Source organism: Strongylocentrotus purpuratus, unplaced genomic scaffold (assembly GCF_000002235.5).
Source record: "Strongylocentrotus purpuratus isolate Spur 01 unplaced genomic scaffold, Spur_5.0 spur5_scaffold_13, whole genome shotgun sequence".
Lineage (NCBI taxonomy): Eukaryota > Metazoa > Echinodermata > Echinoidea > Camarodonta > Strongylocentrotidae > Strongylocentrotus > Strongylocentrotus purpuratus.
This window is the reverse complement of record NW_022145598.1, coordinates 29,997,767-30,025,136: the sequence shown is the minus strand read 5'-3', so window position 1 is coordinate 30,025,136 and position 27,370 is coordinate 29,997,767. Positions and strand designations below refer to the sequence as shown.

Below are 27,370 nucleotides of genomic sequence, written 5' to 3'. Positions count from 1 at the left end.
ATGCCCTATTTTTCCATGCATAATGATATACATACAAGATTTTAATTTCAACTAAGCTGCCACTACATCAATTTACTAACCATAAATTAATTAAAAAATGCATGTTTATATAATTATTTTATCCTTAAATTAGCGTATAAGGGTTAGTAGAACAGAAGCGTTTGGTTTGGTGCTAATCATTAATGGTCACTTGTGTATTTTTAACTGTTAAACTGGAACGTACTTCGGAAATTACATGTACATCTTTTTTCATACTTAATTATCAGAAATGTCGTAATGAGAACATACATGTAGGAAAATGATGAGGTAGATTACGGTTGTGATATTTAAAGTGTAAGATGGATTGCAGGTAATGCGAACTTAGTTCACTCTGATGCAAGAAATTGGAAGAAAAATGTGAGTAGTCGTGAGGAGGTATACCTTATTTACACGTCGATATAGGTGTAACGCTGCACTCCGGGAAACATTTATTCAGAATCACATGTTTCCATGACAACTGAGAAGGATTTGTAAAGGTGGCATTTAGCTTCTCAGAATATAGCTACACGAACGGAATACATGATGAGAGGACAATCTGATTAATATGCGCCGACCATAGATGCAAGGAAAAGAGTAGGAAGAAGATAGAAACAAAAATAGAAACAGACTTGACATAGGGGTAAAACAGGTATTATCAACACAGTACTGAAGAGATATAGATAAGTGATACGTCTTTAGTTCGACTTTGCATCATCTTTTGTAATCGTTTGGCCTAGTGAAGAAAGAAAAATAATGATTTATTCATGCTACATTTATCTGATACAACTTCAATGTTTGATTTTAACTCCATGAACGTTAATAGTGTGTAGCCTTTAGGGTGTACATGCTTCCAATTAATTATCCTCCCCCCCCCCCCTCACCTATCCGCTCGCATCCTAGGTGGGCTCACCAAAAATGCCTGAATTGGTAAAATTGCACTCAAATAATTTAGCAATCTCTGGGATTTTACTTAATAAGGATTTCTTCGGAAAATACGAAAATTAATTCATGGCAAATAATGAGCTCTGAAGTAACGGCATTAAGTCTCTATATGATAGCATTTTCTTCACAAATGGATAATTTTGAAAACGCCAAAGAACACATTTACCATTTGGGACCATACATTATCTGTTGCTAGGTACCTACAGAAATCCATTTCCATGTGTGAATTATGTGTGTCCTATGCCTTCAAGGCTGGAATGTCTCAATGAATAAGGAGCGGCAGGAGACGTTTCTGGTCTGAATAGAAATATATTTATTCAATTATTATTCTATATATAGCACCACGCTATAGCCTTCACCTGCGAGGTGGTTTTTATTTTGTTGTGGAGATTAATCACAATTTTGTGGGAAGCTTATTATCACTAGGGAAAGAGGAGACAAAGGTCGTGACCCCGACACAACAAAAAGAAATGCTGGTTTAGAATTTAGTTTAACGCCATTTTTAGAGATTGCTCCTTTGTATTCAAACTTTTATATGGTACTATAGCTGGTTTTTATGATAAGTTGTTTTGATGGAATTCAAGTCTCTTCACGGTTGGAATTGTGTTTCGAATACAAACATTTTTATTGGCACGTGTTATATGCTATCATGTCTATATGAACAGTTTAATACATAGCAAGGACCCTGGATGGCCGACATTGGCCCGGGCAACATTTGTTCGCTACTTTATATCGTCAAAACTTTAAGGCTTTTAGCGTTGCAATTTGGGGGTTATGTTCCGTTTAGATCTAGTGTTAAAAGTTAGAAATTTCATTAGCCCAGGAATCGACCACGGAGCATTTGTCGCCGGAGAAAGTGTCGTAGAACCCGCGTCACGCGATTATTCCCCAAATCAGTGATTTAAATTATGTAATTAGGCCTCCGTTTGTACTTTGTCCTATGACCTTGATACAAGTTGTTACTGTTATTATACAACGTAAAAAATAATATGTGCACCATCTTCATCACGGTTGTGCGACACATCTTCCGGCAAAAAATGTCACCTGACACTATACCTGGTATTGACCATAACCCTATACCTATTATCAAAATTACAACCAATCCTAACCCTGACCGTAATCCTACATCTTTGACGTGGTAAAGTTCGGAGCACTGTTCGCTAGATTATTATGCTGTCGAATCATCACCTACATACTTCAATCCTAGTCACAGTTAGCGAGGTTGGGGCCCCATCCTTTGAGACATGTCATTATGAATTCTAAAATTCTCACGATCAGAATGGTTTTTTTCTCCCTCCCTGTATATGCATCGACACAAAAGTGGCGCACCTTTTTAATAGTGTGACCAAATCAGCGGGTTAGATTTTTTTAGGATGCTTTGTCTGGTTGAATCATTAAAGTAACGGGCTGTTAGAAACGCATTCGCAACCATTCGTTAATATCAGCAAGTTGATGCGAAGCTGCGTCACTTCATTGTGGTAGAGCAGCAGCTCATGAATGCAAAGTTGACCAAAGTTTTGGGCCGACATTTTTACATGAACATATTATATGGCGTAGCGTTTAGAATACCTTGGCTCTTGGGGCTGCGAGAGATTATGGTTGACATATCTTCAAGAAAGCAATGTCGCTTCCATTATATAAACTCAGTAGTATTCATATGAAGTAGTTACCATGGTAACTGAATACCAATTTGACCAATTACGTAGCTTATTTGTTGGCAATGTATTGGCACGAACGCGTACTGCATGATTGTTGAATATCTTGGGGCTGCGAGAGATTATGGTTGACATATGTTAAAGAAAGCAACGTCGTTTCCATTTTTATAAACTGAGCAGTATTCATATTAGGCAGTTACTGTGGTTGGAAGTTACTGTGGTAACTGAATACCAATTTGACCAATTAGGTAGTTTATTTGTTTAGCAATGTATTGGGACAAACGCATACTGCATGATTGTTGAAAATCATAATTTTATCACACAGAGGTAGAACCACATCGTTCGGACATTGAGACTGTAAATACATATTATACAATTCGAAGAGGCGTAATGTTAGCTAAAATTTCATTCAGATATGTCAAAAAAAAACTTTTAATTCATAAACATCACTAATTTGTCATGCAATTTACGTGCCGGACGTGTTTTGTGTTACCACAACATTTAGTTAAGTACAGATTCGCTGATGCACTAAGAGAGAAAAATCAAATTTCTAAGGTTATTACTTAATGTTGTATCAAACTTCGGCAAATTATGATATGTCATTTCATTGATTAGTAACTGTGTTAATATGATATATCAGTCGACAAACAATTTAAGATGTCTTCTCTATGCAGGTATGATGTGATGAGTGGTTGTTAATTTACATGAATTTGTTACCAATCATTAGGTCTACCAGATAAACCAGGATCTCATGTCAGTTTCTCCTTTCTGTTCTTGTTTTTCTCTCCAGATTACACTTACCTGGGATGCTTTTATGACAGCAACCGTAGAGAAGCACTTCCAGATCTGATTTTTTGCGACAGATTAAGGGACCCCTATCAAACGTGTCAGAATGTATGTGGACCAAAAGCCCAATACTGCCAATCGCAGCAGATGACGGTTGAACTATGCAGAGACATGTGTGTCGATCAGAACATGAAATACTTCGGACTCCAAGCGGGTAGCCAGTGCCTATGCGGCGGATTCTTTGCACCTTATAATGTTCTGGGTCAACCGACAGGACCAGATGATACCTGTAACAGCCCATGTACGGGAAATTCGAGTGAAATGTGTGGATCAGATTTCCAGTTGAGCGTTTACCAATACAATGGTGAGTCGAAATAGGGTCCTTATCTAGTATCTCCTCGGTCTGAGCATGGACTTTGTGGCCCGAATTCACAAAGGAGGTTTGTAGACATACCTAGGTTTATGTGCGTCATATGACGAATGTGGAATTCGGGCCACTAAAAATATTGTCTGAGTGATGTCAATGTTGTTCCGATTAACGATGAAATGTCGTCGGCCTACTGGTCATGAAATTACAATGTGAACAAAAACAAAAAACTAACATGCTCTACATTCACCGAGAGCTTCTACAGCTGAAGGCCCAGATGGAATAACAAAAGAAGAACTTGATAGCCATATTCTCGATGATTTGAAAAAGTCAGTTTTGTGCCAATCCCTAAGAAACCTAACATAAATATATGTGCAGATTTGAGGACTGATAGTCCTATGAGTCATTTAACAAAGTTGCTCTTAAAGGCATCGTTTAACAATGTTTATTCTGAGATGCATGGCCATACGTGTTGTCAGTGTCTGTGAAATGGTGTTATACTGAAGCCCTACAAAATTTGCGCTTCAAAACTATCATGAAGTGCCTCAAAAAAGTAAAAATCTTTCAGTGACCGGTTTTACAATACCCATTTTCCCCAGTAGACTGTAGTGCTATAAAAACCATGAGGAAAACGGTTTTTGACATTTCGATGTCCAATCATCAATATACCATGGATATATATTTTTTTAAATAACAGAGACATACTGGATATGGCAGTTCTTATGCAAAATATCCTGGTAAGAATGCTGAAAGAAAGAAATTCCAGACATCAAAGAAAATACTTTGGCCAACTCGTGGAAGATTTATTGGACGGAAAGTAGAAAGTACCGGACCAAGACGGAAACCATGAACTAACTCGAAGGGTAACAGTAATACAGGGAGTGGAATGACACTGCAAGAGTGTTCTAGGGTGGCAGAAAACAGAGATTTGTGGGCATATGTTGAAATCAACCTCCGAAATGGGAGAAGGTACATGCACATTGATAGAGTCCCCTTTTAATCATGAACATGCATGCGAAAGAACTTCAAGAGCAATCCTTTTGAAAGGTAAAAGTGCTAACATAAATACTTCACTGTGATTTGTTTAAACCTTTCTTTTAATCCGATAAAAGAAGTATGGTGATTGTTAGATATCTTTAGCTGAAGGAATTATGTTATCCTTCTTCTTCACCTGTATATTCAGTTTATTGTCTGAAATATCTAAATGTGGGTGTCATACTTAAACGATCTAAACATTGAAGGCCAAAGAAAATTCACTTTTTATTTAAATTTTACAGAATCAGCATCGGACTGCTTCAACCCAGGTTACGTGCTAAACGGAGACCAGTCACAACAGGACAGTTCATTTTACAATGCAAGTGAAAGCATCGACTTCACTGCCGTATGTCCGCCACCGAGCATCAAGAATGGCGTCGCATCCATCACGTGTACTGAGTCCGGGAACTGGACAGACCCTACCCCAACCTGTACAGTCAGGTGTGACACACCTACCGCACCCATGTACGCCAATTTCATCGCTGGGCAAACTTTGGATAACAACTACGCAGTCGGTGATGAAGTTCTCTTTGATTGCGACAACGACCCGACGAAGACGAATCAAGCATTGACGTGCGGTTACTATGGCGATTGGGAACCCATGACGGATTGTCCAGGTAATTTACTTGCAAAAAAAGTTTGATAAATAATCCGGGTCAATTTTGCATGACCCAAGTTTTACAATTATTCATTTAAGATGATAAGTCTTCTATCTACTAAAAACTTTATTGATAAATCTCTACGTTTTTTTCAGATTGATCAATTAAGTTCAGAGAAGATATATACTTTAAATACATTGAGAATTAAACATATTGTCACCGCAATCTTTTCTTTAATATACGTAAGTAAAAAAAATATTCTTAGTTCATGTAGTCATAACTGTTTCCTTGTAAATAACATGATGTTAACCATAATAGCCATCTGACGTAAATCTTACACAATCATTCGTATATCATTGGTGATTAAAGTATATAATAATCATCTTAACATATTAACACTCCATGTGGAAATATATGCACCAGCCAATGTGGAGAGCCTCTCGACAGAATTTTTAAATTCTTTTAGGTGATCCCCAGGCATTGGCTGGTGCTAAATATCTACTGTTAAATGTTATATCATTTTGTCAACCCTGTGATGTTTTTTATGTATTGTCATCATCTTGCCTGGAAATGAAATAAATAAAGTAAATAATAATCATCTTAACATATTAACACTCCATGTGCAAATATATGCACCAGCTAATGTGGAGAGCCTCTCGACAGAATATTTAAATTGTTTTAGGTGATCCCAAGGCATTGGCTGGTTCTAAATATCATTTTGTCAACCCTTTGATGTTTTTTAATGTATTGTTATCATCTTGCCTGGAAATGAAATGAGTAAAGTAAATAAATAAATAAATATGCCAGTAATAATATTAAAGACCTATTCACTGGTAAACTAATGTCCCGTGTCTACCATGAGTATTGATATAATATTACAAGTATCACGTTAGTATCAATTTCTAAATCGATTCATGAATCAGCTATGTTTTCATCAAACACGATGAGAAAGAAAGGGTGTTAATGTTCTTTGTTTATATAGTGTATAATATGTCCTTAGTAAAGGCCCGGTCACACAGGGAGGACGCATGGGGAACGCACGGCCAGCGCATTGGAAATTTGCAATTTGGGCCAGTGCGTTGTCGTTCGCTAGGCGTGCGTCATCATTCGTTACTCGTTCGTCGAGCGCGCTGGACCAACGCTGGACCAGCGCTATGCATGCGTCGTCATTCGCTGTGTGCGTCGGGATTTTTTGAGCATGCTCAAAAACGTGCGCCGAGCTCGACGCATGAATATACACGCCAAAGGCACGCCAGACATGCGTGGAGCGCGCTAGACCAGCGCCAGACATGCGTGGAGCACACGCCCTGTATACGCACAGCGCGCTAGCTACACGCCGTGCATTTTGTGTCAGCTCGCTAGCTTTTCCAAAATTATGACAAAAGTTAGGCACACGTTCTTTTCCGATTTCCAATGCGCTGGCCGTGCGTCGTAGAACGCGGTGTATGCGTGGACCATTCGTCCAGCGCGCTAGCAACACGCTGTGCATTCGTGGAAGTTGTTATCATGTGCGCTCTGTGTGCGCCCTGTGTGCGCCCTGTGTGCGCCCTGTGTGCGCCCTGTGTGCGCCTTGTATGCGTCCAGCGCGCTAGCAACACGCTATGCATTTGGTGTCAGTTAGCTGTAGCTTCGACAAAAGTTGGGCGCACGACAACGCACTGGCCAAAATTGCACATTTCCAATGCGCTGGCCGTGCGTTCCCCATGCGTCCCCTCTGTGTGACCGGGCCTTTAGAAGGGTCGTAAGATTGGTGTGACAAAAAGGGTAAACGTGAGAAGGGTTTCTTTAAATGAGGTAATTTATTTTATAATCATACAAATTAAAGGGGTGCGTTCGAGTTCTGAACATCCGGTTTGCAAAAACATGCGGTTAAAAAATAATACATTTCTGATTTATGTCGTGGTCGAGTGGATACGTCGTCGGACTGTCGATCTTATGGTCCGCGGTTCGAGTCCCGCCGCGGCACTAATGTCCTTTGGCAAGACATTGATCTACATTTGCCACACTCAACCCAGGTGATGTAAATGGGTACCTGGCAGGAATTAATTCCTTGAAATGCTAGTGCGCCGCAGTGGCTGCCTTGCTAAAACCAGGGTCGGGGCAGCGCCAGGAGCGTCACAACGTGACGGACATGTGCGCTATATAAGAAGCCACCATTATTATTATTATCATTAAATTTGTATTTGCTCAAATTTCCGATGCATTTCATCAATATTTTGAAAGCATTTTTTATCACTCATGGCGATGTAACTAATTTCATCAAATCACTTATACCAATGTACTCTGTTTATAACATATTGGATAACCCTTCAACTAACCAGAACCTACAACAACACAGCCAACAACAACACAGCCAACCACCACGCCACAACCCACAACAACGTTGCCTTCGACCCCTTCAAGAATAACTCCTACAACAGGAGGTGGGGATAGTGGTAGTACTACTACTCCAACTGTGGTGACAGGTACTAACAATATCTGTTTCCTCTCCACAACCTGCTTCTATGGCTGTATGTTTGGAATGGTGTGTGTGTGGGTGGGGACGCGTGGGTGTGTTGAAACTGTTTTCTCTAAGGAAAATACACTAACCATTTCGAATAAAGGCAGAGTTCCGTGTCATACCATTTTTTTTCAGAAAACATTGTGGATTGAACAATATACTATGATCTTAAATTATGCGGCAATTAACGATAAACATATAGTTATTAGAATTAAAGCAAAATTTCTGATGAACAAAACATGTAACGAAATTTGACAATAATTCCAATGATTGATCAATTGAAAATCATGGAATGTCAAACGATCGAGACAAAATGATCCTCCTTATCGAGGATTTCTGTCTGGCACAGCTAAACAAGATATCCAAAATCATCAGCTTGCTGATTGATTTATTGGATTGTGTTAATGTTAACATCCATCCCCACACCACACACCCACACATTAAAAGCCTGTATACGGTTGTAGATAATTCCCACGCCACCATTTCATTTGTCTGTAGTATATGTCCTAACCTTACTAACTTCGTAATGCATATCTTGGCTAATGACGTCAATGTTTTCATTCTTCTTGACCGATCATAGTGAATTACGTTGTCCGTGGTTTACTACATTGTGCATAACCTTTCAAATATATGTAATAGTACATCAGTAGCAATCAAGGCAGTAGTAGTAGTCAGATTTGAGAATATCTGAATTATTCAATCTTAATAGTACTGGTACTATTGATTCCTCAAATTCTTTTGTCATGTGTAAATATAGCATGTAACCTTAATCTATTCATTCTGACTAATATTATCTCTTTTTTTCCTATGTTCAACATCGTCAATGGATGAAATTTATACGCTCCTGCATGTTATACCCGAATAAATTCCAGTTACGTATTTAGTTATAAAATGGAGCCGGCGTAGGCTCCCTGTTTGAAAACCTACAACAAAAAAACCTGTATTGCCACCCACCCTTCCCAGTTTCTCATTGTTTTGATATGCATCCTTATGTCCATTTAAATGTGATGTATGTAGTATTGATATGATTATGTTGCCCGGGTTATACAAGACATGTTATTATTAGTATTATTACCATTAAATAGAAAATGGCTACTATTTACCTCCTCGTCCTCCCCTCCTTCTTCTACTCTCTCCCTCTCTCTCTCTCTCTCTCTCTCTTTCTCTCTCTCTCTCTTGTTTTCTCCTCTTCAATAATTTTTTTCTCTGATTAGGATCTCTATGATTAATTAATATTTTTCCTTTCTCACCACTCTTCTGAACACTAGTCGATAACTCTGATTATAAACATCCCTCCCTATACTACATTACTAACCCTCCTCTTTCCCTCTCTAACATCCTCAGTACTACATGTGGGTCATGTTCTTTTTCTGTTATTAGTATAAATTATATATTCCATGTTTTTATCATGATTATTTTACCATAATTGATTGTGATTTTGTATTACTTGTATTGTCAGTTGTCAATTTTTACAATTTGTTATACTGTACGCCTCGTCAATTCAACCTTGCATGGCTGTCATTGAATTGTTTTTAAATCTAATAAGCCATTATGAATGAATGAAAGAATGAAAATAATTTTTTCAATCATTATTATCATTTTTATACTTATTATCATTATTATTATTGATATTATTATTATTATTATCATCGTTATTATAATTATTTGTATTACATGTTTCATATTCGTCATTGTGGCGTAACAATTCGTTTATTCGACGGTTTCTCCAGAAACAGCACCGATCTCAACAACTACTCCAACAAATGATTCAGTAACAACAGAAACATCAACAGGTTCAACTTCAGGAGGTATTGAATATAATGAGCTTTGCAATGTATTCAGGACCGAGTGGCTTGCTTGCACCCAGCTTGTACAATAATATCTAAATGGATGAAGCTGTGATGGTACTAGAAAAAAATATATATCAAACCATGGCTGAAGCATCAGTTTACAAGTTTATAGTGAGCCGTTTAATACCACGCTTGCTTTAAGCGGGACTGCACCACCTGTAGGTACTTGCGCTTTCTGTATAGCCAACAATGACTAAGCGGTGTCCGTTGATCCCCCATGGTCCCCTTTTCCTTACATTAATTGAGAGCTGATTTGATGAGAAAACCACCTCCCTGTGACCATGCAGGGATTTTTAATCCCTTCAGGCCAAAACAGTGCAGAAGGGCTTTAAGTTTTTGTACTGAGAGGGAACGAATACAGCAACCTTCATATATCTTTAGCCAATATCGAAAATACTTCAGTTGATCTTCCGATCACCTTTATTCTGCTCTTCCATGATCTATTTTAAGAGCTTAGCTTCTTCTGTCTTGAAGCATTATTTTTGTTTGCTTTCTGTCTTTGCTCAAATATTCACTAGTAGTTATTCTGCTTCCCATTCGTTTCTTTTAAGAAGCAATTTCATTTCATTCTGTCTTTGCTGAAGTATAAGTTACTATTCTGCTCCTGCTGTTAAAACATTGTATGTTAGTACACACATGTACATGTATATCCATTTGAAAAGCAAACTATTCTGCCAATGTACATTCCTATTTCGTATTCCACTGCATATTCTTTCTTACTTTCGTTTAAGAAGTGTGTGCCACTTCCCACTGTGCTCCTTCACACGATACGTATATAATTGTTAGCAATGCTTGATGGTAGAGTTCCGTTTGGTCTCATTTTCAGTTACTCCTCGGATCTCACAAAATTCCATCTCCTTGAGTATATTTGTAACGCAAATATAATCAAACTCTCTCTACCCCTCCCTCTCTCTCTCTCTCTCTCTCTCTCTCTCCCTCTCTCTCTCTCTCTCTCTCTCCTCTCTCTCTCTCTCTCTCTCTCTCTCTCCCCTCTCTCTCTCTCTGTCTCCCTCTGACTCTTTTGCTTCTCCCCCCCCCTTTATATTTTTCTCTTTCTTTATGATATGATACAGCCTAATAATTATCATGTCTTAATTCACTTATATTCTTACTATCTTCTTCTCCCTGCAGTTTTTTCACCTCCCCTCCTTCTTATTCCTCACTTCTATACTCTCCTCCTTTTTCTTTCCGGTATACTTCTCTCATCGCTTTCTCTCAAGCATATATACACTCACTCCTTTGCTTCGCATTCTCACTCCCATCCCAATATATCGTCTCCATCTCCATCTTACGCCCGATTGCCTAATAGGCTGTTTGGTGTTGTTAGCATCCGCGTCAGCCAAGCTCCGTCTCCATGACGACAAGACGGTCTAATCAGAATATTTACTGCCTTTCCTCCACCTCGCCGTGTACCATTCCTCCCCAGATACTTGTTATTTAAAAACAACTCTTTTCATTGCTCCTTTTTCCTGCCTTTCCATGATTTTGTCATTTGCAATTTCATGCTCTTGTCAGTTTTTCTGAATCATTATGTTGTGCGCTTGCCGGTTAAAGTTTTCCAATGTGCTATTATTCTGCTTTACCAGCTTTCTACCCGACTGAATTAGGTTAAGCAACCTGACATTAACATTCTCTGTGCCGAACCCACACTAAAACCTGGCATGATGTTTGATCGCACGTGTGTGTAATGGTGTAGATGTTTAGATTTGTGTAATTTTCAAAAGACCGCTTGATGAGGAAAAGAAGAGAGAGAAAAAGGAGGTAAATTCGGAATTTTAAGATAATGAAAAGGAAATGAAGATGAGTAGACATAAAAAGATAAAGAAATAAAGGGAAAGTGAATTGACATCACAAGTTATATAAAAGTCATTACATTCAGTGTTGAAAAAGAATGTCGCTTTTCATCACGAAATTCTTTGGATAAAAATATCAGCATGGTTTTTCATTTTGCATACAGACCATTGAATTTGTTTTCATCTTGCCTCAGTACTGTCTAAAAAAACATGCTCTGCTAATAAAGCTGTTCCTTCCCACAAAAAGTTTGTTGACCATCACTATTTCATCAACATGCACAATAGCAAAGAAAAAAAATGGCATCAAATTAGTGATTTTTTTTTTTTTTACATTTGTGAAGCCTTCTCATTTATTCACTCATTTTCCAGTACAGATTTATGTTGATTTTTTCTAATTTTATCTTTATTCACTGTATTTTACTGAGAAAGATATCCATCACCTGGCGTCTAAATGGTGAATGTCGTTTAGATATTCCTTTTCCTCGCGTCTCTATCGATTCGGAAATGAACATTTCTTGACTCCCCCTAACGATTTCTTTCTTTCATTAAAAAAAACCTTCGAAAATGTCACAGGAAACTAGGAAATATGCATGTGTGCCATTTATTACTTATTGTAATTGATTTGCCACATTTTATACAAAACGATCTTGATCGGGTATATACTAGGTGATGTGCGTTGTCCCCAAAGTTAAGATTTCCCATAAAATTAATATAAAGACCTATCCTATTTTTTTTTTTAAGTTCATCGATGCCTTCGAATTATAGAATCATCTGTGGTCTCTTGAATTAAAAAAAACACTTCCATTCTTTGGCAGCCTGGGCTTTGCAGAGCGACAAACATTATACTTGGTTGGTACAATAAATATTAATATACATGTACGTCTATTATTTGCTATTTCAGGAAACTCACACGTAGCCAAAAGCTCGTTTTTCTTTTGCCAGAATGAATTTGTTTTTAGCATTTCACCAATAATGTTGTTCACCTTTTTACGCTTGCAAAGAATAAGATATCCGTTCTTCCTATTGATTAAACAAAAGGTATTGCAATACTTTTATAATAAAGCCATTGTTCTTTTTTTTTTTCTTTTTTTTTGTGGATTGTATGGTTATATTATGTGTTTGCTTTTATGTACATGCTTAGAAGCTGCTTTTATGTGCATACTTTTACGTCATGAAAATCTAATGGTTTATTTCTTGTGTTTCATCTTCCTCTTTCTCTGTCTTCATTCAAAATTTCTATTTCGTTCCTATTTTATCTTTCTCATCTCACTTTTCTTGTCTTCTATTTGTGTGATGTTATACCTGTACCGTAAAAGGAGTGAATATGAACAATCAGGATAACTAGGGAACCAAATCGGATCGGACGTCTTCATCTTGTGCTTCTCCTTCATCTTATTGTGTTACTACTATAACTTCTACTACTTCTTATTCTTCATCTTCTTCTTCTTCTTTTTCATCTTCTCCCTCTCATCCTCCTTTTCCATCACTTTCTTCTTGTAGTTCTCATCCTCCTTCTTCTATTATTTCCGTATTTACTCTATTTACCCCCTTTCTCTCTATCTCTCTCTCTCTCTCTCTCTCTCCCTTTCTATATCTCTCTCACTATCACTCCAACTGGTGTTCCTACATGTATTCTTCCTGATTGTTTAAAGGTACTATGTCCCATTTGCAGGCCAAAAAATGAAAAAGTTAAATTCTAACTGCATTTGAAAGATAATTCAATTTAGAACTTCCCTAAAAAAGGTGGGGCTTGAAAATGTCTTCAAGTGGGAAAATAACGACTATTAGTTGTCAAATCGACTTTAGGGCTATAGAGCCCAAAAGTAATAGTCTTGATTTTCAGACAATTGTACTGAATGGTCATACGTTTTATGCTGCGCAAAGATTCAATCAGTTTAATCTTGGCCATCCCAAGAAGTGGGTTATTGATGTAGACAAATGCTCATGTACCCTTTACAACTCTTTTCATGTATGTTATTACCAAAGAAGGAAAAAAAGCCAGTCAGTCACTCAATAGTGTCTGACAGTGAAGTCTAGCAAGTAAGCGGGTTTCCTTGCATAATTTATATATGAGAACACTGCTAACGTTTAAATTTCATAGATAGGACATACATGACATAGTCATAATTCCTGCAAAGTTCTACAGAATTTGAGGTTGGCTGCAAAAGGGACATTTTAAGCCATTGTTACGGAATTTCCTTTTTATCAAATTGTTTTGTTATCATTACCTTTCCCAGGCCCTACAACCTTAGTACCGTCCACAGTGACGATGTCCACAATGCCACCGACAGTATCCAAGACGACACCGTCCCAGTCAACAGATAACATGGCGTCGATGTCGTCATCGTCACCAAATGTTCCGTCATCGAGCCCGTCATCATCGACAAGCAGTGACTCGAGCACGTCGGGACCGACAGTCACGATGACGTCGTCGCCGGGGGGACAGGGCTCATCGACACCCGCTGTTACAGATGGTGGGGAGAAGACAACCGCCGATAGTGGTAGAAACCAGGGCGACGAAATGGGTATGAGATAACTTGGTTTGGTTTTGGTGTTAATTTACTTATTTCTAGAATAATAATAATCGCAAAGATTTTGAAGCGCAATTTCAATTTCCCATAGTGGTAAATATCTTTTTGAATTTTGTGGCATTATGACTCACCTTTATTCATTCATTTATGAATCAGATCTACATAGGCCCGTTCACACATGTCAATTTAGTGCGAATTGGATCGCGATGCAAAGATTGACTTTATTTTTGGCGACCATTCGCACACAGGGAGAATACTTGCTCGACGGCAAGAGCGTCGAACTCCGCGTGCGAAGTATGCGCGCTTGGAATCCTGGGATTAAATAAATCGATTTTTGTTTTTCTTTTTTCTTTTGTTCTTTTTCTTTTTAATTCTCAATACCATCCGCTGAAAAATCGTAAGACTTACTGCAAATTGGATCACGATGCGAATCGCAAAGTTTAGTGAAATTATTCTGCTACACCCAAATAAAAAGCCGATTTTTCGATCGCGATGCAAAAATCGATATTTAAATCTCACTTTTTTCTGTAGGTGTGAACGCCTCTAATTGCCACTCGTAAAGGAATGTTATCTTATACTAGCATTGTAATATCAATCGTGCTTTTGTAATTGGACTACCAAAACAGAAGAAGCTATGCCTCTTCGATTGAAAGACGCTGTATAAACAATTGCCCGCGACAGACAATCGATGCAGTTGGTGGGACAGATATCTATAGCATCTTTATGATACGTCCCATGCATCAGTGGGCTATCGCTGTTTCAAATCAAGTTTTGATTGAATCGCTGGTGATTAGAAGTGTAGATATCTGTAAATACTATAGTCTGGTATATACAGTATACATTATACTTGATAATCATATATGTGGTGAAAAAACAATTTCGCACGAGTTGACGAGTACTCGCCTATTAATTTTTGCATATTTCGTCCCAAATGTTATTGACTGAGACAGAATGGGCTATAAAAAATACACTACAGCTAGAATTTACTTAATAAAATACAAAATTATATATTTATTATAAAGTTATCCGTAACATGAAACATACGTTATCTAACAATCTTCATCACTACTTCTACTTCATACTCTAGATTTGCTTCCGATTATCATCGGTGCCGCAGCTGGAGTACTAGTCGTCATTCTCTTAATCATCATCGTATCCGTCTGCTGCTCAAGGTAAGATAACCGACGTCGTTTTACGTCCCTTGCGTCGAATGTTGGCCATATATCTCTCTAACTATGAATACATTATTAACGTTAATGATTCAAAGTAGTAATATTAATAATACCTGGTTGTTATAAAGCGCTGTACCATTAAGTGCCTATAGCGCTCACAGTATTATTGTCATTATTACCCAGAATTACTCTTGTGCACATTTTGGTGAGCATTCCAGCTTGTCGCCATTTTACAGACGTAAAGCTGACATGTCAAAAGAAAATTCTTTGAACGGCAAAGAGCTGCTTTTAAAACATTCCCATTTTATTCCATTTCTTAATTCAGCACTAATGTTTTGTGTAACATTACAATTTCATTGTTATCCATCTATAGTTTCCTATTCCAAAGATTGATTGGCTCTCCATAACTGTGCACAATTAAAATGATTAATTCATTCGATTACAATTACCGTAGTGTGAAACGGGTTATGTTACAGTTCTTTTATCCATGCATCCTCTTTCACCAAAAGCAAGTCATCAATAAGAGTAGGTGTGGCATAATCTATGACGTAAGTAAATGAAACATACAGAAGCGGAGCATTGACGGCATGACATCAAGATGAATAGCAGCATGCGTTATATCAGGGAACTTAGATGAAATTAATAGAAGAATGTGGGATGCTCTTTGCATACGAGGCCTCGATATAAAAGCGTTGTTACCTCCCCTTATGTAGCCCATAAGGTTTGTCAGTTTATATGCCAGTAATGCAATGGAAAGATTACACTGTTTACATGCGTGCGTCAATGAAAACGTCAGCTAGATGCTGACGCAGTGAAACGTCACTAAAATAACGCCTCTTGTGTAACGTGCATGATGGTAGTGTGTTAGATCGATCAAGAAATGTGGGATTATAACGAAACTACGCTAACGCAGATGCATGTGAAGGGGAACATATATTGCTTGTGTCTTTGAACGTCCCTTTTCAGAAAATCCTTCAAACGTAGCAACTTGTTCTGAATATTTGTACAAATTCCCGATTACAGTGGCAACACTGTTTGTAGTCGGTGCTCTGAGACGTTCCTTTCAACAAAACCAGTCAGATGTGGCAATTTGTTCTGAATATTTGTACAAATTGCTTATAACCTTGGCAAGTGGCAACACTATAATTGGTAGTCAGTATTTGGAGACGTTCTTTTCTACAAAATCAGTCAGATGTGACAATTTGTTCTGAATATATTTGTACAAATTGCTGATTACAATGGCAGCGCTTTTGATAAGTATTTTGGGACGTTCCTTCCTATAAAATCTGTCAAATTTGGCAGTTTGTTCTGAATATCGGCAGAAGTTCCGGATTATCTTGACAATACTGTTGATAGTTATTATTTTGGCGACGTTCCTATTTTTATTTTTCTATTTTGGTGAAAATCATTTCAACTTTGACAGCTTATTCTGATAAAAAGTACAAGCTACTGATTTTAATGGCACCTTCGTGATAGTCAGCGTTTTGGAACTTTTTATTTTTTTTTAAATTAGTAATATATGACATTTTGTTCTGAATATCAGTGTTACGTATTACCAAAGCTATATTGATGGCAGTCATGGTTCTGTCCAATGTGGGAAGCTTGTTTTTTGTGGCGAGGGGGGGGGGGGGGGGTGTTTACAGGCTGATTGGAAACCATGGAAACCGAAATGGCTGGTGATGGCGCAGGTGGTGGTGTTCGTAATTATGACTGCTTGTTGCCAGTGGGTTTGATTGTGAAAAAAATTCGTTTCGTCTTGTTTGTTTTTCTTCTTCATATTGTCGTAGCAGTGGCGTAGCAAGGGTCCAATTAGGAACCCAGGTATCCTAGGGGTGAGGCATGGGTTGTAATGAAGAATATTTGGAGTTTGGGGGATGGTGGTCTTGCATTCATGTGTACATGTACCTCACGTAGATTTATTTAAAATCAAGAAAATTTGAGTCTTGAGGAAATTTGGCGGGGACTGAGCCCCCAAGTCCTCCCCCCCCCCCCCCATCTAGAATAACTCCTTCTTGGTATACCGACTTTAGCAGATGTATGAAATGGTGATTAATGAAGTCGGTGCATTTGGGCGCTGAAAAGAGTCCAATAGTCCTTTCCTCATCTTTCTCATTGAATCTAACAAGCTGAATTGTGTCCAAGCTTTTAATCTTTTTTCCCCCGTTTAAATATTAATTAATCATTTCGAGCACTGTTGCCTCAATCCCCCTCCACAGAACTAAATAAATGAACACATCAATTGGAATTACAATGAACTACATTTTGCTTCCAATTACCGATGGAATACAATACCGGGTACTTGTTGAAACCTTCAAATATAATTATATCAACAGCACTTCCTTTATGGATCTCCTGACTCTTTCAGCCGCAGGGGAAATCATATTTACTTCAATCTTTTTCAGCTCTTTTCATTCTCAACCCCGAAATCCCCAAATAAAAACAGGCTGGCTTGAAAATCTTTCAATCCGTTGCTGCTGCATAACGCATATGGAATAACCCCCTCCCCCCCCCCCCCCCCGCATTTCTGTGAAATAGTACTTAATTTGACTTCTTCAAAATCATCTTAAAACGTACCTCTACAATTCTTCTTGCATATTTGTGTAAAGACAAAGTGCCATTGCCTTGTTTCCTTTAAAAAAAAGGTGCTAAATAAATCGAATTATAATTATCATCATTGTTATTAATGGGCTATATTGTAAACTAGCTAGCCCAGGTTTCTTTGTAGTTTATGCATGTGCAAACTAAAACATCAAATTATGTTTGTTTCCATTTCCTCTAACTTTTCTTTCGTCGATTGACAAAAAGCAGACGAAAAGCAGCCAAGGAGAAAAAGTATGCAGAAAATAATAACGTGAATGTAAAGACACCACACTTAGTTATTTATCATTATTTTCGATTTAATTTCGCGACTAGAAGTCACTTTATCTGCACAACATGTATGCTGTCTACATGTACGTGCACATGTGTACGTTTTCAGAGTGAAACTGCCTTTCTTGTTTCACTTCACCGTTTCCGTGTGTGATCTTCTATTATATTCTGCTTAATGTATACTGAATGTAGTATGTTTGTGAATATGCATGCAATGACACGTTTGATATGAAGAATTTTTAGCAATCGATGTTCATTTGCTTATTCATGAATAAAATATGTTACTGTGCATATGATACGTATATCGCCCCTGAAATTATTTGTGCATGCATTGTGTGATATACATGCTGTAGTCGTACCGTTTTTTTTTTCATCTTCGATCCATCGAGGTGGAAATATATGACGTGATTTATTGTGTGATTTTATGAGGAAAATATTAGAAAAAAAGATATTGATGGAACTAGATTATACAAATTATCAAAAAGTCCTTTTTTGTAGAGCAGCGTTGTTTTTAATATGCATGAAACTTCGAAAGAAAAGGCAAATTCCAAAGAAATCAAAAGAGCAAATGTCCACAGAGTTATAGTAATCGTCAAGTTGTGGAATATCTCATTTAAAGTGTTTATATTTCATATAAAACGTAAAACAATAAAGTAATGTACATATTTCAATTCAAATCGTAGCGAAATTCATTTCTACCAATGAAATGTACAATATCGCAATATCTCAAATGGCACATAATAATTATGTTGTAGTCGCCCCTTTAGTCCACTGGATAGAAAACGTAATCGCTGTTGTGCTATTGTATTTTTTGTTGCATAAAAGTAATTGTGTATATTTGCACGAGTCGTAATATCGCAATTTTGCTTGTGCCATATAGTTTAGAAACCTTCTTAATTTATTTTGCTTAGCTATCTGTATTTTCGTCACCTGTTGGTACATCGTTCGCGCAATACTTAATACTTATATATGATTACATTCTATTACATCCATACTTTTTTGCGTATGTTTCATAGTCTGTGAAGGTTTGTGTTGTGGGAGCTGAATATTATTGTACATAATTATGTTCGAGTCCAACACAAAATTTGTTTTGATTTTGAACTTTATTAAACATTTTAGGAAAATGTATTCTCAATTTCACGCTATTTCGTGAATAGGTAAAATTATATAATTTGTTTATCTTTCCACGTTCAATCATGTAAGACCTTACGTATAAATGGAATTCAAAAGTTCCCGGAACGCTTTGAATACATAAACGTTTTGAAATGACATGGGTATTCCGTATATAAACAGTAACGATTTGTTGGCTCGTTGAACAATTTGGACTGTCAGGGTATAATTTGATCAATATGAGCATTTAAATTATTGAATTAAATGAACAAAAGACATTGTGAATTCCATACCCGGAATAGCTTGTGGAGACGAATGGATTCAAATTTCTTATTTTCTGTTTGTTCCCCTTCCAGTTTTGTTGTTGTAACTTCTGTTAAATTGTTTATGTGGTTATTTTTGTCCTGAAGTTCTAGAATTGCTAATAAATCATACCCGTTTTATCATTGAAACCTCATTGTGAACACAGAAAGCGGAAGCAAAAGACGAAGAAGATACCCTTTAACCCGGCCTTGGGAACCAGTTTCGGAAACCCCGCTTTCGAGGAAGACGAAGCTGAGCAGTCACGGCGTGGCTTCGTGCAGGAGAACGATTACGGCGACAGTCAGACGTACGACGTCGGCGTGTCGGACTACGCCATGGTCGTCGACGAGAATAACAGGGATCCGCCTGACGGGAAGGATTCACCGGGCGCTGAGGCTGATGGGACGGATGATGCGACGTACGCGGTCGTGAATAAAAATCGCCAAGGTAGTCTAACGAGTTTCAAACCTGATGACCAAAGGGTTAATCACACTTCCATACCACAGCATCAAAACAATGGCATTAATAATATGTATGAAGGCAACAGCAATTCGCCTTTGGTGAATGAGAACGCGTACGGTGACGCATATTACACGGATCCAACTAACCAGCTGGCGACACCTCTGTAATGGTCACGCCATGGGGGACATTGATTGATTTAAGTTTCAACGTTTTTAATGGTGCCTAAATGTATATAGAGGAGATCAAAATGTATCATATTCTTGTGAATAATATAACATTATGAATAACTTTTTGTATTTCGTTAAAAAAATCCTCCCATGAATCTTTTGATATTTTCACAAACAATGACGATCGAATTAGTGCCAAAACAAATGATTTGTATCAGTTAGGGTTTATAAACGAAAATAGGAAAAGGTGCAGCCTCCCTGATTTCTTAATAGACGATATAATTGACAATGAAAACCGCACAACAACATACTTTTGACTGATTTTGTAATTCCTTTCTTATTTACCTATCTTTTAATTTACTTGATAAATTCTACGTATAGGCTACCTTTTTATAACTTAATTCATTCTAGGATTATAATAATTTTCTTTATAGAAATCTGTCTTGAAAGACAACCTGTTTATAGTGGTCAACTCTTCTGTGCCTTATTGGGCACACCCCATTGGTTTTCTTACTAGCCGGATGTGACCAAATTAACTATGCCTGTAGACCGATTTCACTTACGCCTTTATGAAATTTGTTCCAATGAGACATATTTTCGTCCCTATACATTTATAAATACTTTTTTCAAACCAGGATAGGATACTTTAACTGTACAATTGCGATAGATAACCCATAAGTGGGTTCAATTTCAAACCGTTAATCAAACCAGTGCAAAAAGAGCAAATGTCCACAGAGTAAAAAATTGTCTTACACGATTAAACATTCAAATAGTGATTTCTGTCAGTCGTCACGATGATACAAGAGATTGATTATATATATATATTTTTAAAACATATCTTTGCCTCCAGAAGGCCTAAATGCGATAGTTTTACAAATATAAAACTAGACAATAATGTACAGTTACGGGGAAAGAATATATATATATATATATATATATATATATATATATATGATTATACAGAATCAAGACATTTAAATACAAATATAAATGCAAGTTAGTAATCGTCAAGTTGTGGAATATCTCATTTAAAGTGTTTATATTTCATATAAAACGTAAAACAATATAGTAATGTACATATTTCAATTAAAATCGTAGCGAAATTCATTTCTACCAATGAAATGTATAATATCGCAATATCTATTTATTTCAATATCTATCTATTTACTATCTTTTAATTTACTTGATAAATTCTACGTAGAGGCTACCTTTTTATAACTTAATTCATTCTAGGATTATAATAATTTTCTTTATAGAAATCTGTCTTGAAAGACAACCTGTTCATAGTGGTCAACTCTTCTGTGCCTTATTGGGCACACCCCATTGGTTTTCTTACTAGCCGGATGTGACCAAATTAACTATGCCTGTAGACCGATTTCACTCACGCCTTTATGAAATGTGTTCCAATGAGACATATTTTCGTCCCTATACATTTATAAATACTTTTTTTCAAACCAAGATAGGATACTTTAACTGTACAATTGCGATAGATAACCCATAAGTGGGTTCAATTTCAAACCGTTAATCAAACCAGTGCAAATAAACCTCAAATGAAATATGATTGCTTTACATGATCTGACTCATTGAGGGGTTGTCAATTTAGATAATTGCAATATCTCTGGTCATTTATTACTTGGATTTTTATCTGTCAGATCAGTTTTTTGTATACTCTCCGACATGCCTTTATTCACAAGCCGCCTTAGAATTGACATGAATAATTATAAGCGTGTTCGTAATCAGCAATGCTTTTATGTAAACGCATTGTATGATTGGTGAACATTCAAAATGTTTTTTAGTTACTTGCAAGACGCCCTCAGACATTAAACAGAAAATATCTCCGTGACAAAAATGGCCATGTGAAGAATACACAATGCATGGGCATTGCTCCTTTAAGCCTGAACCTAAAGCTAATCTTAAAATTTGCAGTATCATTTATATTTTCACTTTTAAATGTTGATTCATATTCAAAGTCTTTGCAGGGTTAAGGACTGAATAACTGTTGACAGAAAAATTGACAAAAAAGTAGGCCTAGTTATCATTAGTTGAAATGAAGTAATAAGATGTCTAAATAAGAAATGATTCGAAGTGCAAGAATGAGAATAAATAAGGAGAATAAAATGAATGTCATCCCATTTTTTTTCTTTGCAGACTCAGAGGAACCATAGAAAAAAATTGAAAAGTCCAACAAAATGGTAACATGCTAGTATACAAGTTCTTAGCACCATTTATCTTACTGGGGCCTAGACTTTGCGTCATATAATTGTCATGGTTGTCTTTAGCATTCTAACACCAGGCAATGGACATTGTGCCCATGTAATACATACATGTACTTGTATAGTCAAGGGAAGTCTATGATCTTTAATTCACCTCGCCATTCATCAGGTTTAACGACCCCTTCGTTCTCCCTCTCTCTCTCTCTCTCTCTCTCTCTCTCTCTCTCTCTCTCTCTCTTTCTCTCTCTCTCTCTCTCTCTCTCCCTCGCTCTCTTTCTCTATATCTTTCTCTCTTTCTTCCTTCCCCACCTTTATCTATCCCTCTCTTTCTCTTCCAAGCTGTATTATCTCTCTTCCACTCTCTCACCCTGCCAAGGCATGTATTCAGTAATTGATTCCATACCCCCTTCCATTAGTCTATATCAATGTTACCACCTTACTCCCCCCCCCCCCTCCCCCCTTCCCTCTCTCTCTCCCTCTCCCGCATCCTTTCCCATCGACAGCCCCCACCCTACTCGATTACATTCTTTGATAGAAACTAATTTCTAATTGCAATTACTATGTTTTGTATCCAATCTTGCACAGAAAAAAAAGATGTTTTAAAGGATTTCTCTGGATACTATTTTTCAGTTTGTATTTGTCTTAGGTCTTAACATATTTATGTTAATACATTTTGTATCATCTATGTTTTTAATCATTTCCAATCATTATTCCAAAGGGCGATTTGTTTCCCCTCTTATGTTCCATTGACATGTATATAACCACCCCAAATTCGGCCTTTGACTTCGATCTGACAGACAATGGGACCTAGTAATTAAGATCATTTTAATAACCCCTCTTACCTTTTTATTGGCGTTCATTTGAATGACCCTTCCAATTGTGACTTTAGATAATGATAACATTTACGACTGCATTAACAAAGGGCTAAGGATGATGATATAGGAACATGTACACATGCTTTGTTTCCAACTTCATATATGATTTGATATTTGATATGGGGGTGTTTTTGTTTAGTCTTTGGAAATGAAATTGTTAATTATACTTATCGCAACTCATTATTAATCGTATATCTTATGCTAATTTTCATTGTTTCTTTAACACTTTCTCAATTGGTCAACTATTCATGCATTAAGACTAGAGACTGCTTGCAGTGTACAATGTACATTTGTTGTTATTTGCCTTTATACGTCATATCTTAACCCGTTGACTACTGAATTATCTAATTCCCATAGACTTAACACAGGGACCACCAGGTTCCAGTAAACAATGGGTTAATTGCTCATTTAGAACGATATATATATATTCTAACATCAAGAAATATGTAATGTATCACCTTGCGAATAAGAAAAAATTATTAATATTGCAGCTGGACTGAAATAAATGTAGTATTTAGTGACTTGTATTGATTTACACGTAACCATGGAAAGATACACATTTAAATATTCTAGTAAGGCGTTTGGATATGATGATAGTGTGGCTTTCTCATTGTATATATACATATGAATTCGCCTGGTGCGACACTTTGATTAATTTCATGTATTAAATAGTGCTCTGCGTGGGATCTAAGCTACGAGGGATTTATGGCTCCACATTTTGCTTTTATTTATTAACGCAAACAAAGGAGATGAGGGAGAAAGCAATCAAAAGATAATCAGGTTATGAATAGAGTATCAATTTTGTACGATTGCTCTCAACATAACTACACCAGGTTTACTAACCGTTAATTCATTTCATTTAGTGCAGATTTTCAGATGAAGTGAAGATTCCGATGTCATAGTTGTCATGTACGGATATAATAAAGTGTTGTTATTGCAATTAAAAAGCTAACTTCAAGTAGAAAGACTTAACTTAAAGGGTTTACATTTAATGTTGTGACATTAGCTGTACTACATGCCACTAAAATTAAAACCCCCCAAATCACTATTATGCACGTAGAAAGAGGGGGCATGGGCAATAAAATTTGCCAAAAAGGTCAACGATTTCAGGTTTCCATCTTTTCTACGGCAAACGGTGATACATCCTCATACCCTGGTAATCGATGGGAGGATCTAGAAGACGCAAAACCTTCTCTGACAAGCAGAAAGGATCATCAAATTGATTTCTATCTATACCTACTAGCACAATTTGACATTTTAAAAAATGTTTTGACAACGGAATGTCTGGAATATCCGACGCTCATTGAATATTTTATTTGACGCCACAACTGTATAATATTTTTGTTTATGCTTGGTAAGGCATTAAGGGTTTCGGTATCGTATAGATATGGGGCTCAATACATGAAAACTATTATTGATACATATGATATTAGGATTACAGCTGACTGTTTGAAATTTTGCTTCAGAACTTGTTATTAATTAATGACAATTCTTTTAAAACCGGGCTGGTTTGTTTTCAACTTTTCACTATATAATGTTCATTTAGTCACTTTCTAAACGAATTTTTTTTTTACCAAAAAACTAATTATTTTAAATAATTTTAAAGTCTTAACGAACAAATTCGGCTCCTCAAGTAAATTGAAAACTGTATTTGCACACAAAAAATAACAACTGAAAAGACTGTGCATTCTTTTTTTACCATTTGTCGCCTTGTACAATCTGAGTGAAATATCATTTTTATAACCTTTTATTTTATTTGTTTTTATTGTCCAACCTTTAGAAATATTGTATGAGGTATGTATTAGCCATATAAAAATTCAATGCCATAATTAATTATAACGCCGAGACGATTTGGTGAAACAGGATGTTATGTATCATTGTTCGATTTTAGATCTGAAATTATACGTCATTATAGCTGAATAATTACTTTTCGTTCTTTCAATTGACATCACCTTGTTCTATCGTCAATACGTGTAGCAATGTTGCTAAGATTAAAAGCAGGGTATTTTACCGACTTCGCTACCACTGGTGTAATGTATTTTCAATTGCGCCATCTTAGGGCGATGGCGTGCATGGAGCGATTTCCGGTTCCTGTACCCAGGCATCATCATGCGCGCGTCATCAGGTGGCGATGCATTGTTGGACATGGATGTCGATACATCGGGACATTGTGAGCAGCAGATGGCAGTACACGTTAATATGAAGTAGTGTCAGTGGAATATCCTGCCTTTAAGATACAAACGATGTTGCTTGTATAGTTTATCATAAATACTATATGGTATGAAATACTGCACGTTTAATATTTTTAGAATGAAAGATGATGAAATTTGTATAATTATATATATACATCTTGATAGAGACAGCATTTATATCATGTAAATACGTGATGTCATCACGGCGTTTAAAAAGCTTTTGAAATGTGCTACATAACTAAATTTTGTAATGGATGTTGTATATTTTGTTTGTCTAAGCAAAATTAACGTAATCAATGTATTATCGTCTGCAAGTGCCTGATAAGATATGAAATAAATGACACAATTAAATGCTTTTATCATCACAATTTTGCTTACAGCCTCTATCTTAACTTTTCTGTGTCCCTTCAGCACGTGCAAAGTGATGAAGTGAAACATCAAATTTCATTTTGGATGTTTGGAGTGATGTGTAGAAATATAATAATTTCCATCGATGTTGGCTCTGCAAATTAGCTGGAATATCATGATATAAAATCATTGAAATAAGTGGAGTGGCCATTTACATTTATAAGAGATATTATTAATATTGATACAAATACAAGCAACCAAAATCTAAATTCAACAATCCTCAAGTTCATCAAAGTCTATCCTGTGTTATTACATTTAAATGGTAAAAGCCAAACTTCACAAATGAAGTTTGTCGATAAACCTTGGTTTGAAACGCGTCAAGCCTAAGTTTGTCGACCAACCTCCTTTGTGAATTCGGGCCTCAATGTTTATATATTGTTATAATTTCTTGATAGAAATAAGCAGATGCCGTACATGCAAATAAAAAATATGGTAGCAGTTAAAGATCGATAAACCTTGACTAGATGCTGATAAAAAAGGACAATAAATGACCCGATCATCAATGAAAGTAAACTGCGTGAAACAGAATAATGACAGAGAGAGAGAGAGAGAGAGAGAGAGTGTGTGTGTGTGTGTGTGTGTGTGTGTGTGTGTGTGTGTGAGTGTGTGTGTGTGTGTGCGTGCGTGTGTGTCATAAAAGCACTGCAACGAACGTATGATTTGCAGGTAAGGGATGGGCAAAATGATTATGATTTTATAGATAAAGAATTAAAAGAAATATTTGTTAGACCAAGAATTACTATACTCATTAGAAAACAACGTGAATTTCAATTTAAATTATTGCATGGAGCCATATACACTAATGAGCATCTTCATAGATTTGGTTTTGTTGGTGATAATTTATGTTCGTTTTGTAAGCAGGAAATAGAAACATACAAACATTTATTTTTATCTTGTGGGAGCGTTCAAAGGTTATGGCAGACTTTAATACAACTTTTTGAGTTAGATGAAATTAAAGATTTAGAATGGCGAGATATATTTGTTGGGTTGGTAGGTAGTTCATATAGAATAAAAATGTGTAATACTATCATTTTCATGGTGAAGTATGTTACATTTATGTCAAGATCGGGGGGGGGGGCGAGTACTAACTTTAGAAAAGATGAAAAAAAAGCATTTTTAAGTATAGGGATGAGGAAAAGAAAATAGCAATTAAAATGGGAAAGCTAGGATCACATTTTTTAAAGTGGGAGCAGCTTAAGATTAATTAAGATTTGCTTTCTTCTCCACCGTGAGCTTGTTAAAAGCGTAACTCGATTTTGCGGCCTGGATAACTTATTTAGTATATTTTTCTTAAGTTGAGAATGTTGGCAGACATCCACTGAGTGAGTACTGTGTGTGTGTGGGGGGGGTGGGTGGGTGGGTGGGTGAGTATGTGTGTGAGTGGGTGAGTATGTTTGTGTGATAGAGGGAGAGTATGTCTGTGTGATGTAGGGGGCAGGGAGGGGGCAGGATTGTTTCAGTAAAATTATCTCCAGATTTGTTTGTTTTTTTGTAATATATAAGTAAATAACATTTACAATTGAC

At 36.7% G+C, this 27,370-nt stretch overlaps 1 protein-coding gene across 2 annotated transcripts in view; it reads left to right on the top strand.

Annotated features, from left to right (window-relative positions):
* The window catches only part of LOC755338 (protein SLG1), a 34,868-nt gene extending 12,236 nt beyond the window's left edge, over positions 1-22,632 (top strand). Inside the window, exons 2-7 of one of the 2 annotated variants that reach the window (XM_030983315.1) lie at positions 3,406-3,765; positions 5,046-5,420; positions 13,783-14,070; positions 15,164-15,248; positions 19,696-19,976; positions 22,307-22,632. In XM_030983315.1, coding sequence (XP_030839175.1) covers positions 3,406-3,765; positions 5,046-5,420; positions 13,783-14,070; positions 15,164-15,248; positions 19,696-19,976; positions 22,307-22,323 — 1,406 coding nt within the window. In that variant the 3' untranslated portion in view covers positions 22,324-22,632. Of the gene's footprint in view, positions 1-3,405; positions 3,766-5,045; positions 5,421-13,782; positions 14,071-15,163; positions 15,249-19,695; positions 21,074-22,306 lie in introns of those variants that run through there. The other variant, XM_030983314.1, reaches the window with a different exon arrangement.
* Positions 22,633-27,370: the final 4,738 nt, after the last annotated feature.